This window comes from Pseudophryne corroboree, chromosome 9 (assembly GCF_028390025.1).
Source record: "Pseudophryne corroboree isolate aPseCor3 chromosome 9, aPseCor3.hap2, whole genome shotgun sequence".
Lineage (NCBI taxonomy): Eukaryota > Metazoa > Chordata > Amphibia > Anura > Myobatrachidae > Pseudophryne > Pseudophryne corroboree.
This window is the reverse complement of record NC_086452.1, coordinates 9,764,233-9,778,931: the sequence shown is the minus strand read 5'-3', so window position 1 is coordinate 9,778,931 and position 14,699 is coordinate 9,764,233. Positions and strand designations below refer to the sequence as shown.

General features: G+C 51.4%; 1 protein-coding gene across 1 annotated transcript in view; it reads right to left on the bottom strand.

Annotated features, from left to right (window-relative positions):
• Nucleotides 1-14,699, bottom strand: part of SYDE2 (synapse defective Rho GTPase homolog 2) — a 211,187-nt gene that overhangs the window by 54,964 nt on the left and 141,524 nt on the right. Inside the window, exon 3 of the mRNA XM_063939297.1 lies at nt 1,907-2,209. Coding sequence (XP_063795367.1) covers nt 1,907-2,209 — 303 coding nt within the window. The remainder of the gene's footprint in view (nt 1-1,906; nt 2,210-14,699) is intronic.

The following is a 14,699-nucleotide window of genomic DNA, read 5'->3' as shown; positions in this document are numbered from 1 at the left end:
AAAGTAGTGTAGCGGAGATGGCTGAGCAGCATAGGCCGAGCGCAGTACACAGATCTGTGCAGGAACCATTCCCCCTTCCCCTGGCCGGACGGACGGCAGAACAGTGAGTGCAGTATGTGGCCCACATTCCTCAGTGCCTCTCTTACTGTGCGCTCTGCATACGTTACCAGTGTCTGAGCGGGATATAATGCGGCCATTCAGCCACACAGCACTTACTGTCCTGGGCACAGAGACGGCCGGGAACGTTTTATAGACAGGCAGCAAAACCAGTATACGGGAAGCAAGCGTGTAATGTTAGCGGCACAGAAGCAGCTCCGCGGTGACATCAGGGACGCATGGCTGTGTATTATACCAAGTGTACGGGTGCAGGGCACAGGAGGTGACCCTCCACCAAGTCACCCCATTATACCAAGTGTACGGGAGAGGGGCACAGGAGGTGACCCTCCACCAAGTCACCCCATTATACCAAGTGTACGGGAGAGGGGCACAGAAGTCACCCCATTATACCAAGTGTACGGGAGAGGGGCACAGGAGGTGACCCTCCACCAAGTCACCCCATTATACCAAGTGTACGGGAGAGGGGCACAGGAGGTGACCCACCACCAAGTCACCCCATTATACCAAGTGTACGGGAGAGGGGCACAGGAGGTGACCCTCCACCAAGTCACCCATTATACCAAGTGTGCGGGTAAGAGACACAGGAGGTGACCCTCCACCAAGTCACCCCATTATACCAAGTGTACGGGAGAGGGGCACAGGAGGTGACCCTCCACCAAGTCACCCCATTATACCAAGTGTACGGGAGAGGGGCACAGAAGTCACCCCATTATACCAAGTGTACGGGAGAGGGGCACAGGAGGTGACCCTCCACCAAGTCACCCCATTATACCAAGTGTACGGGAGAGGGGCACAGGAGGTGACCCACCACCAAGTCACCCCATTATACCAAGTGTACGGGAGAGGGGCACAGGAGGTGACCCTCCACCAAGTCACCCATTATACCAAGTGTGCGGGTAAGAGACACAGGAGGTGACCCTCCACCAAGTCACCCATTATACCAAGTGTGCGGGTAAGAGACACAGGAGGTGACCCACCACCAAGTCACCCCATTATACCAAGTGTACGGGAGAAGGGCACAGGAGGTGACCCTCCACCAAGTCACCCCATTATACCAAGTGTACGGGAGAGGGGCACAGGAGGTGACCCTCCACCAAGTCACCCCATTATACCAAGTGTACGGGAGAAGGGCACAGGAGGTGACCCTCCACCAAGTCACCCCATTATACCAAGTGTACGGGAGAGGGGCACAGGAGGTGACCCTCCACCAAGTCACCCATTATACCAAGTGTACGGGTGAGGGGCACAGGAGGTGACCCTCCACCAAGTCACCCCTTATACCAAGTGTGCGGGTAAGAGACACAGGAGGTGACCCTCCACCAAGTCACCCATTATACCAAGTGTACGGGTGAGGGGCACAGGAGGTGACCCTCCACCAAGTCACCCCTTATACCAAGTGTGCGGGTAAGAGACACAGGAGGTGACCCTCCACCAAGTCACCCCTTATACCAAGTGTGCGGGTAAGAGACACAGGAGGTGACCCTCCACCAAGTCACCCCATTATACCAAGTGTGCGGGTAAGAGACACAGGAGGTGACCCTCCACCAAGTCACCCCATTATACCAAGTGTGCGGGTAAGAGACACAGGAGGTGACCCTCCACCAAGTCACCCCATTATACCAAGTGTGCGGGTAAGAGACACAGGAGGTGACCCTCCACCAAGTCACCCCATTATACCAAGTGTGCGGGTAAGAGACACAGGAGGTGACCCATTGGTAGAAACAGCCTGAAATGTACCGATTCCTCCCACGGCTGAGACCTGATGACAGGCCTGGAGAGGGTCCATTACCTGTCAGAGGGGGGCTGTCGCCAGGCATCTTTTGGGATGTAGGTGAACGATCTTGGAGAAGCTCAGATATGCTGTTGGGTGTGCGGCTGGCCTCCGGTTTGCAGGGCCCTCCGGCTTTCTGAGAAGACCCAATGATGCGATCCTTCATCTCCAGGGATAACAAGCGTCCTTTGTACATCCATTTTTGCATTTTCCTGGTCCTGCAGGCTGCTGTGTGGTTTCCTGGTGTCCTGCATTCATAACTGCATCCTGCCTGCCACAGGTCACTGCAGCTGGGACACCACAGGGGGGTCTCCAGTGACCCTCACCGAGGCGGTCTCTGCAGATAGAAGGGTGTCTCCAGCACTCTCCCTGCGGATAGTATCTCTCCAACACTCTCCCTGCGGATAGTGGTGTTCCAGCACTCTCCCAATGGATAATGTGTGTCCAGGACTCTTCCTACGGATAGTATCTCTCCAGCACTCTGCCAAGTGGATAGTAATGTCTCCTGCACTCTCCCAATGGATAATGTCTCCAGGACTCCCCCTGCGGATAGTAGTGTCTCTCAATAGATAGTAGTGTCTCCAAGACTCAGCACTCTCCCTGTGTACAGCAGTCTCTCAGCACTCTCCCTGTGTACAGCAGTCTCTCAGCACTCTCCCTGTGTACAGCAGTCTCTCAGCACTCTCCCTGTGTACAGCAGTCTGTTATTACTTGGTGGCAGTCTCTGTCAGTCAGTACTTTCCCCACTGTGTGTCTAGCAGTCTCTCAGTACTCTCCCTGTGTCTAGCAGTCTCTCAGTACTCTCCCTGTGTACAGCAGTCTCTCAGCACTCTCCCTGTGTACAGCAGTCTCTCAGCACTCTCCCTGTGTACAGCAGTCTCCCAGCACTCTCCCTGTGTACAGCAGTCTGTTATTACTTGGTGGCAGTCTCTGTCAGTCAGTACTTTCCCCACTGTGTGTCTAGCAGTCTCTCAGTACTCTCCCTGTGTCTAGCAGTCTCTCAGTACTCTCCCTGTGTATAGCAGTCTGTCATTACTTGGTGGCAGTCTGTGTGTGTGTGTGTGTGTGTGTGTGTGTGTGTGTGTGTGTGTGTGTGTGTGTGTGTGTGTGTGTGGTCTCTCAGTACTCTCCCTGTGTGTATAGCAGTCTCTCAGTACTCTCCCTGTATATACAGCAGTCTCTCAGTACTAGGCAGCAGTCTCTCTCAGTACTCTCCCTGTATATACAGCAGTCTCTCTCAGTACTCTCCCTGTATATACAGCAGTCTCTCAGTACTCTCCTTGTATATACAGCAGTCTCTCAGTACTAGGCAGCAGTCTCTCAGTACTCTCCCTGTATATACAGCAGTCTCTCAGTACTCGGCAGCAGTCTCCCCCCGGGCGCCGGGTCTCTCAGGCTGCGCTCCTCTGTGTGTGTGCCTCCGCCAGCACTGCCCCAGTGACTGCCCTGGCCGCGTCACATGACCACCAGCAGCAGCAGCGGTGGGCAGGGGGCGGGGCCCGGCTCCCCTCTCACCGTCTCCTAGCACCGGAGCCGCGGCCTACCTCCCGCCGCCAGACCCCGGCCTCGCCTGCTCTCCGCTCCTGGCTCTGTGTGCTGGCAGTCTCCGGCGTCTCACAGCCCCGTGTCCGGTGCAGGAACAGGCCAGGCGGGCAGGGATCTCTCTGCCACCGCTGACCGCAGTCGACATTGCAGCATTCCTCCCGGCCGGACAGTCCCGGGGATCCGACCTATCAGGGGGCGGGACTCCCCGGAATGTGGGCGTGTGGGGGCGGGGGCGGAGAGTGTGTGACTGAAGTTGGGACGTTGTTATGTAGTTTTATATATATATATATATATATATATATATACCACACATACATACATACATACATACATACATAACTATATATATATATATATACATACATACATACATACATACATACATAACTATATATATATATATTTCTCTGACGTCCTAGTGGATGCTGGGAACTCCGTAAGGACCATGGGGAATAGACGGGCTCCGCAGGAGACTGGGCACTCTAAAAGAAAGATTAGGTACTATCTGGTGTGCACTGGCTCCTCCCACTATGACCCTCCTCCAGACCTCAGTTAGATTTCTGTGCCCGGCCGAGCTGGATGCACACTAGGGGCTCTCCTGAGCTCCTAGAAAGAAAGTTTATTTTAGGTTTTTTATTTTACAGTGAGACCTGCTGGCAACAGGCTCACTGCAGCGAGGGACTAAGGGGAGAAGAAGCGAACCTACCTGCTTGCAGCTAGCTTGGGCTTCTTAGGCTACTGGACACCATTAGCTCCAGAGGGATCGACCGCATGGAACTGGCCATTGGTGTTCGGTCCCGGAGCCGCGCCGCCGTCCCCCTTACAGAGCCAGAAGCAAGAAGAGGTCCGGAAAATCGGCGGCAGAAGACTTCGGTCTTCACCAAGGTAGCGCACAGCACTGCAGCTGTGCGCCATTGCTCCTCATGCACACTTCACACTCCGGTCACTGAGGGTGCAGGGCGCTGGGGGGGGTGCCCTGAGGGCAATATATGACACCTTGGCTGGCAAATCTACATCATATATAGTCCTAGAGGCTATATAGATGTAAAATTACCCCAGCCAGTATTCCAGAAAAAGCGGGAGAAAGTCAGTTGAAAAAGGGGCGGGGCTTCTCCCTCAGCACACTGGCGCCATTTTCTCTTCACAGTGCAGCTGGAAGACAGCTCCCCAGGCTCTCCCCTGTAGTTTTCAGGCTCAAAGGGTTAAAAAGAGAGGGGGGGCACAAAATTTAGGCGCAATATTGTATATACAAGCAGCTATTGGGAAAAATTCACTCAATATAGTGTTAATCCCAAAATTATATAGCGCTCTGGTGTGTGCTGGCATACTCTCTCTCTGTCTCCCCAAAGGGCTGTGTGGGGTCCTGTCCTCAGAGCATTCCCTGTGTGTGTGTGCGGTGTGTCGGTACGGCTGTGTCGACACGTTTGATGAGGAGGCTTATGTGATGGCAGAGCAGATGCCGATAAATGTGATGTCGCCCCCTGTGGGGCCGACACCAGAGTGGATGGATAGGTGGAAGGTATAAACCGACAGTGTCAACTCCTTACATAAAAGGCTGGATGACGTAACAGCTATGGGACAGCCGGCTTCTCAGCCCGCGCCTGCCCAGGCGTCTCAAAGGCCATCAGGGGCTCAAAAACGCCCGCTCCCTCAGATGGCAGACACAGATGTCGACACGGAGTCTGACTCCAGTGTCGACGAGGTTGAGACATATACACAATCCACTAGGAACATCCGTTACATGATCCCGGCAATAAAAAATGTGTTACACATTTCAGACATTAACCCAAGTACCACTAAAAAAGGGTTTTATGTTTGGGGAGAAAAAGCAGGCAGTGTTTTGTTCCCCCATCAAATGAGTGAATGAAGTGTGAAAAAGCGTGGGTTCCCCCGATAAGAAACTGGTAATTTCTAAAAAGTTGCTGATGGCGTACCCTTTCCCGCCAGAGGATAAATTACGCTGGGAGATATCCCCTAGGGTGGATAAGGCGCTCACACGTTTGTCAAAAAAGGTGGCACTGCCGTCTTAGGATACGGCCACTTTGAAGGTACCTGCTGATAAAAAGCAGGAGGCTATCCTGAAGTCTGTATTTACACACTCAGGTACTAGACTGAGACCTGCAGATAGTGCTGCTGCAGCATGGTCTGTAACCCTGTCAAACAGGGATACTATTTTGCGAACATAAGACATCGTCTTATATATGAGGGATGCACAGAGGGATATTTTGCCGGCTGGCATCCAGAATTAATGCAATGTCCATTCTGTCAGGAGGGTATTAGAGACCCGACACTGGACAGGTGATGCTGACTTTAAAAGGCACATAGAGCCTTATAAGGGTGAGGAATTGTTTGGGGATGGTCTCTGGGACATCGTATCCACAGCAACAGCTGGGAAGAAAAATTTTTACCTCAGGTTTCCTCACAGCCTAAGAAAGCACTGTATTATCAGGTACAGTCCTTTCGGCTTCAGAAAAGCAAGCGGGTCAAAGGCGCTTCCTTTCTGCACAGAGACAAGGGAAGAGGGAAAAAGCTGCACCAGTCAGCCAGTTCCCAGAATCAAAATTCTTCCCCCGCTTCCTCTGAGTCCACCGCATGACGCGGGGGCTCCACAGGCGTAGCCAGGTACGGTGGGGGGCCGCCTCAAAAATTTCAGCGATCAGTGGGCTCGCTCACAGGTGGATCCCTGGATCCTTCAAGTAGTATCTCAGGGGTACAAGCTGGAATTCGAGGCGTCTCCCCCCCGCCGTTTCCTCAAATCTGCCTTGCCGACAACTCCCTCAGGCAGGGAGGCTGTGCTAGAGGCAATTCACAAGCTGTATTCCCAGCAGGTGATAGTCAAGGTGCCCCTACTTCAACAAGGACGGGGTTACTATTCCACACTGTTTGTGGTACCGAAACCGGACGGTTCGGTGAGACCCATTTTAAATTTGAAATCCTTGAACACATACATAAAAAAATTCAAGTTCAAGATGGAATCGCTCAGGGCGGTTATTGCAAGCCTGGAGGAGGGGGATTACATGGTATCCCTGGACATCAAGGATGCTTACCTACATGTCCCCATTTACCATCCTCACCAGGAGTACCTCAGATTTGTGGTACAGGATTGCCATTACCAATTCCAAACACTGCCGTTTGGACTGTCCACGGCACCGAGGGTCTTTACCAAGGTAATGGCAGAAATGATGATACTCCTTCGAAAAAAGGGAGTTTTAATTATCCTGTACTTGGACGACCTCCACTTAAAGGCGAGGTCCAAGGAGCAGTTGTTGGTCGGAGTAGCACTATCTCGGGAAGTGCTACAACAGCACGGATGGATTCTATACATTCCAAAGTCACAGCTGGTTCCTACCACACGCCTACTGTTCCTGGGGATGGTTCTGGACACAGAACAGAAAAAAGTGTTTCTCCCGCAGGAGAAAGCCAAGGAGCTGTCATCTCTAGTCAGAGACCTCCTGAAACCAAAACAGGTATCGGTGCATCACTGCACACGAGTCCTGGGAAAAATGGTAGCTTCTTACGAAGCAAAATTCCATTCGGCAGGTTCCATGCAAGAACCTTTCAGTGGGACCTCTTGGACAAGTGGTCGGGATCGCATCTTCAGATGCATCGGCTGATAACCCTGTCTCCAAGGACCAGGGTATCTCTACTGTGGTGGCTGCAGAGTGCTCATCTTCAAGAGGGCCGCAGATTCGGCATACAGGACTGGGTCCTGGTAACCACGGATGCCAGCCTTCGAGGCTGGGGGGCAGTCACACAGGGAAGAAATTTCCAAGGACTTTGGTCAAGTCAGGAGTCGTCCCTACACATAAATATTCTGGAACTGAGGGCCATTTACAATGCCCTAAGTCTGGCAAGGCCTCTGCTTCAAAACCAGCCGGTACTGATCCAATCAGACAACATCACGGCAGTCGCCCATGTAAACCGACAGGGCGGCACAAGAAGCAGGATGGCGATGGCAGAAGCCACAAGGATTCTCCGATGGGTGGAAAATCACGTCTTAGCACTGTCAGCAGTGTTCATTCCGGGAGTGGACAACTGGGAAGCAGACTTCCTCAGCAGACACGACCTACACCCGGGAGAGTGGGGACTTCATCCAGAAGTCTTCCAACTGTTGGTAAACCGTTGGGAAAGGCCACAGGTGGACATGATGGCGTCCCGCCTAAACAAAAAACTAGATATTGCGCCAGGTCAAGGGACCCTCAGGCAATAGCTGTGGACGCTCTAGTGACACCGTGGGTGTACCAGTCGGTTTATGTATTCCCTCCTCTGCCTCTCATACCAAAGGTACTGAGAATAATAAGAAAACGAGGAGTAAGAACGATACTCGTGGTTCCGGATGGGCCAAGAAGAGGTTGGTACCCAGAACTTCAAGAAATGATATCAGAGGACCCATGGCCTCTACCGCTCAGACAGGATCTGCTACAGCAGGGGCCCTGTCTGTTCCAAGACTTACCGTGGCTGCGTTTGACGGCATGGCGGTTGAATTCCGGATCCTAAAGGAAAAGGGCATTCCGGAAGAAGTCATTCCTACGCTGATAAAAGCCAGGAAAGAAGTAATCGCAAACCATTATCACCGTATTTGGCGAAAATATGTTGCGTGGTGTGAGGCCAGGAAGGCCCCAACAGAGGAATTTCAGCTGGGTCGTTTTCTGCACTTCCTACAGTCAGGGGTGACTATGGGCCTAAAATTGGGTTCCATTAAGGTCCAGATTTCGGCTCTGTCGATTTTCTTCCAGAAAGAACTGGCTTCACTGCCTGGAGTTCAGACATTTGTAAAGGGAGTGCTACATATTCAGCCCCCTTTTGTGCCTCCTGTGGCACCTTGGGATCTCAACGTGGTGTTGAGTTTCTTAAAATCACATTGGTTTGAGCCACTTAAAACTGTGGATTTGAAATATCTCACGTGGAAAGTGGTCATGTTATTGGCCTTGGCTTCGGCCAGGCGTGTGTCAGAATTGGCGGCTTTGTCATGTAAAAGCCCTTATCTGATTTTCCATATGGATAGGGCAGAATTGAGGACTCGTCCCCAGTTTCTCCCTAAGGTGGTATCAGCTTTTCACTTGAACCAACCTATTGTAGTGCCTGCGGCTACTAGGGACTTGGAAGATTCCAAGTTACTGGACGTAGTCAGAGCCTTAAAAATTTATATTTCTAGGACGGCTGGAGTCAGGAAAACTGACTCGCTTTTTATCCTGTAGGCACCCAACAAAATAGGTGCTCCTGCTTCTAAGTAGACTATTGCTCGCTGAATTTGTAGCACAATTCAGCTGGAGCATTCTGCGGCTGGATTGCCGCATCCTAAATCAGTAAAAGCCCATTCCACGAGGAAAGTGGGCTCATCTTGGGCGGCTGCCCGAGGGGTCTCGGCTTTACAATTTTGCCGAGCTGCAACTTGGTCAGGGGCAAACACGTTTGCTAAATTCTACAAAATTGATACCTGGCTGAGGAGGACCTTGAGTTCTCTCATTCGGTGCTGCAGAGTCATCCGCACTCTCCCGCCCGTTTGGGAGCTTTGGTATAATCCCCATGGTCCTTACGGAGTTCCCAGCATCCACTAGGACGTCAGAGAAAATAAGATTTTACTCACCGGTAAATCTATTTCTCGTAGTCCGTAGTGGATGCTGGGCGCCCATCCCAAGTGCGGATTGTCTGCAATACTTGTATGTAGTTATTGCCTAACTAAGGGTTATTGTTGAGCCATCTGTTGAGAGGCTCAGTTATATTTCATACTGTTAACTGGGTGTAGTATCACGAGTTATACGGTGTGATTGGTGTGGCTGGTATGAGTCTTACCCGGGATTCAAAATCCTTCCTTATTGTGTCAGCTCTTCCGGGCACAGTATCATAACTGAGGTCTGGAGGAGGGTCATAGTGGGAGGAGCCAGTGCACACCAGATAGTACCTAATCTTTCTTTTAGAGTGCCCAGTCTCCTGCGGAGCCCGTCTATTCCCCATGGTCCTTACGGAGTTCCCAGCATCCACTACGGACTACGAGAAATAGATTTACCGGTGAGTAAAATCTTATTATATATATACATACGTACATACATACATACATACATAACACATACATACATCATACTTGCCTACCTGACCCTCTCCATGAGGGAGAAAATGCTCTGTTCCTGGACTCTCCTGATAATGTATGATTGCCATCACCTGTGGTGAGCTAGGTAATTGATAAGAAAGGTGTTTCACCACAGGTGATGGCAATAACACATTACCAGGAAAGTCCAGGAACAGAGCATTTTCTCCCTCATGGAGAGGGTCAGGTAGGCAAGTATTACATACATACATACACACATACATACATACATTTCTCTGACGTCCTAGTGGATGCTGGGTACTCCGTAAGGACCATGGGGAATAGACGGGCTCCGCAGGAGACTGGGCACTCTTTAAAGAAAGATTAGGTACTACATCTGGTGTGCACTGGCTCCTCCCTCTATGCCCCTCCTCCAGACCTCAGTTAGAATCTGTGCCCGGACAGAGCTGGATGCACCTACTGGGCTCTCCTGAGCTTACAAGAAAAGAAAGTATTTGTTAGGTTTTTTATTTTCAGTGAGATCTGCTGGCAACAGACTCACTGCTACGTGGGACTGAGGGGAGAGAAGCGAACCTACCTGCTTGCAGCTAGCTTGTGCTTCTAAGGCTACTGGACACCATTAGCTCCAGAGGGATCGAACACAGGGCCCGACCTCGATCGTCCGTTCCCGGAGCCGCGCCGCCGTCCCCCTTGCAGAGCCAGAAGACGGAAGATTCCAGAGAAAATAGGCGGCTGAAGACTCCGGTCTTCAATAAGGTAGCGCACAGCACTGCAGCTGTGCGCCATTGCTCCCACAGCACACCACACGCTCCGGTCACTGGTGGGTGCAGGGCGCTGGGGGGGGGGGGGGGGCGCCCTGGGCTGCAATTTGTATACCTTACTTGGCAAAATGCACATAATACAGTTCTAAACTGTATATGTGCCTAATCCCCCGCATAAATATTATTAAAAAAGCGGGAGAAGCCCGCTGCTGAAGGGGCGGGGCTATCTTCCTCAGCACAGCCAGCGACATTTTCTCTTCACAGCTCCGCTGGAAGGACGCTCCCCAGGCTCTCCCCTGCAGTATACACTACGGAAAGGGTAAAAAAGAGAGGGGGGGCACATAAATTTAGGCGCAATTGTGATAATAAGCCGCTATTGGGGGGAAAATTCACTTTGTATTAGTGTAAATCCCTCTGTTATATAGCGCTCTGGTGTGTGCTGGCATACTCTCTCTCTGTCTCCCCAAAGGACTTTGTGGGGTCCTGTCCTCAGTCAGAGCATTCCCTGTGTGTGTGTGCGGTGTGTCGGTACGGCTGTGTCGACATGTTTGATGAGGACGCTTACGTGGAGGCGAAGCAGGAGCCGATAAGTGTGATGTCGCCCCCTGCGGGGCCGACACCAGAGTGGATGTATATGTGGAAGGTATTAACCGACAGTGTCAACTCCTTGCATAAAAGGTTCGATGACGTAACAGCTTTGGGACAGCCGGCATCTCAGCCCGCGCTTGCCCAAGCGTCTCAGAGGCCATCAGGGGCTCAAAAACGCCCGCTACCTCAGATGGCAGACACAGATGTCGACACGGAGTCTGACTCCAGTGTCGACGAGGATGAGACAAATGTACAATCCACAAGGGCCATCCGATGCATGATTATGGCAATGAAAAATGTGTTGCACGTTTCTGACATTAACCCGGTTACCACAAAAAAGGATATTATGTTTGGGGAGAAAAAGCAGCCAGTGACTTTTCCCCCATCTGATGAGTTAAATGAATTGTGTGAAGAAGCGTGGGGTTCCCCAGATAAGAAACTAGTGATTTCTAAGCGGTTACTAATGGCGTACCCTTTCCCGCCAACGGATAGGTTACGCTGGGAGACATCCCCTAGGGTGGACAAGGCGCTCACACGCTTATCAAAAAAGGTGGCACTGCCGTCTCAAGATACGGCCGCCTTAAAGGAGCCTGCAGATAGAAAGCAGGAGGCTATCCTGAAGTCTGTGTATACACACTCAGGTACTATACTGAGACCTGCTATTGCTTCAGCATGGATGTGTAGTGCTGCAGCAGCATGGTCTGATTCCCTGTCAGATAACATTGATTCCCTTGACAGGGATACTATTTTGCTAACCATAGAGCATATTAAAGACGTAGTCTTATATATGAGGGATGCACAGAGGGACATTTGCCGGCTGGCATCTAGAATTAATGCAATGTCCATTTCTGCCAGAAGAGTATTATGGACTCGGCAGTGGACAGGTGATGCTGATTCTAAAAGGCACATGGAAGTTTTGCCTTATAAGGGTGAGGAATTGTTTGGGGACGGTCTCTCGAACCTCGTGTCCACAGCAACAGCTGGGAAGTCGACTTTTTTACCTCAGGTTCCCTCACAGCCTAAGAAAGCACCGTATTATCAAGTACAGTCCTTTCGGCCCCAGAAAGGCAAGCGGGTCAGAGGCGCGTCCTTTCTGCCCAGAGGCAGGGGTAGAGGAAAAAAGCTGCACCAGACAGCCAGTTCCCAAGAACAAAAATCCTCCCCTGCTTCCACTAAGTCCACCGCATGACGCTGGGGCTCCACAGGTGGAGCCAGGTGCGGTGGGGGCCCATCTCCGGAACTTCAGCGACCAGTGGGTTCGCTCACAGGTGGATCTCTGGGTTCTACAAGTGGTATCTCAGGGATACAAGCTGGAGTTCGAGACGTCTCCCCCTCGCCGTTACCTCAAATCAGCCTTGCCAGCTACTCCCAAGGAAAGGGAGGTAGTACTGGCGGCAATTCACAAGCTGTACCTCCAGCAGGTGATAATCAAAGTTCCCCTCCTTCAACAGGGACGGGGTTACTATTCCACAATGTTTGTGGTACCGAAACCAGACGGTTCGGTGAGACCCATTCTAAATTTGAAATCCTTGAACACTTATATAAGGAAGTTCAAGTTCAAAATGGAATCGCTCAGGGCGGGTATTGCAAGCCTGGAAGAGGGGGATTTTATGGTATCACTGGACATCAAGGATGCTTACCTACATGTCCCCATTTACCCACCTCACCAGGAGTACCTCCGATTTGTGGTACAGGACTGCCATTACCAATTCCAGACGTTGCCATTTGGTCTGTCCACGGCACCGAGGGTATTTACCAAGGTAATGGCCGAAATGATGATACTCCTTAGAAAGAAGGGAGTTATAATTATCCCGTACTTGGACGATCTCCTTATAAAGGCGAGGTCCATGGAGCAGTTGTTGGTCGGAGTAACACTATCTCAGGAAGTGCTACAACAGCACGACTGGATTCTGAATATCCTAAAGTCACAGCTGGTTCCTACGACGCGTCTGCTGTTCTTGGGTATGATTCTGGACACAGAACAGAAGAAGGTATTTCTCCCGGAGGAGAAGGCCAAGGAGTTGTCATCTCTGGTCAGAGACCTCCTGAAACCAAAACAGGTGTCGGTGCATCACTGCACGCGAGTCCTGGGAAAGATGGTAGCTTCTTACAAAGCAATTCCCTTCGGCAGGTTCCATGCAAGGATCTTTCAGTGGGATCTGTTAGACAAGTCGCCCGGATCGCATCTTCAGATGCATCGGTTGATCACCCTGTCCCCGAGGGCCAGGGTGTCTCTGCTGTGGTGGCTGCAAAGTGCTCATCTTCTCGAGGGCCGCAGATTCGGCATTCAGGACTGGGTCCTGGTGACCACGGATGCAAGCCTCCGAGGTTGGGGGGCAGTCACTCAGGGAAGAAACTTCCAAGGACAATGGTTGAGTCAGGAGACTTCCCTACACATAAATATTCTGGAACTAGGGGCCATTTACAATGCCCTAAGTCAAGCAAAACCCCTGCTTCAAAACCAGCCGGTGCTGATTCAGTCAGACAACATCACGGCGGTCGCCCATGTAAACCGACAGGGCGGCACAAGAAGCAGGATGGCGATGGCAGAAGCCACAAGGATTCTCCGATGGGCGGAGAATCACGTGATAGCCCTGTCAGCAGTGTTCATTCCGGGAGTGGACAACTGGGAAGCAGACTTCCTCAGCAGGCACGACCTCCACCCGGGAGAGTGGGGACTTCATCCAGAAGTCTTCCAGCTGATTGTAAATCGTTGGGAAAGGCCACAGGTGGACATGATGGCGTCCCGCCTCAACAAAAAGCTAAAAAGATATTGCGCCAGGTCAAGGGACCCTCAGGCGATAGCTGTGGACGCTCTAGTGACACCGTGGGTGTACCAGTCGGTTTATGTGTTCCCTCCTCTTCCTCTCATACCAAAGGTACTGAGGATAATAAGAAAGAGAGGAGTAAGAACTATACTCATCGTTCCGGATTGGCCAAGAAGAACTTGGTACCCTGAACTACAAGAAATGATCTCAGAGGACCCTTGGCCTCTGCCGCTCCGACAGGATCTGCTACAGCAGGGGCCCTGTCTGTTCCAAGACTTACCGCGGCTGCGTTTGACGGCATGGCGGTTGAACGCCGGATCCTGATGGAAAAGGGCATTCCGGTTGAAGTCATTCCTACGCTGATAAAAGCTAGGAAGGATGTGACAGCAAAACATTATCACCGCATATGGCGAAAATATGTTGCTTGGTGTGAGGCTATGAAGGCCCCAACAGAGGAATTTCAGCTGGGTCGATTTCTGCACTTCCTACAGTCAGGAGTGACTATGGGCCTAAAATTGGGATCCATAAAAGTCCAGATTTCGGCCCTATTTTCTTTCAAAAAGAACTGGCTTCACTGCCTGAAGTTCAGACGTTTGTTAAGGGTGTGCTGCATATTCAGCCCCCTTTTGTGCCTCCAGTGCACCTTGGGATCTCAACGTAGTGTTGGATTTCCTAAAATCACATTGGTTTGAGCCACTTCAGACCGTGGAGTTGAAGTATCTCACGTGGAAAGTGGTCATGCTTTTGGCCTTGGCTTCGGCTAGGCGTGTGTCAGAATTGGCGGCTTTGTCATGTAAAAGCCCTTATCTGATCTTCCATATGGACAGGGCAGAATTGAGGACTCGTCCCCAATTTCTCCCTAAGGTGGTATCAGCGTTTCATTTGAACCAACCTATTGTGGTGCCTGCGGCTACTCGGGACTTGGAGGATTCCAAGTTGCTGGACGTAGTCCGGGCCCTGAAAATCTATGTTTCCAGGACGGCTAGAGTCAGAAAAACTGACTCGCTGTTTATCCTGCATGCACCCAACAAGCTGGGTGCTCCTGCTTCTAAGCAGACTATTGCTCGCTGGATCTGTAGCACGATTCAACTTGCGCATTCTGC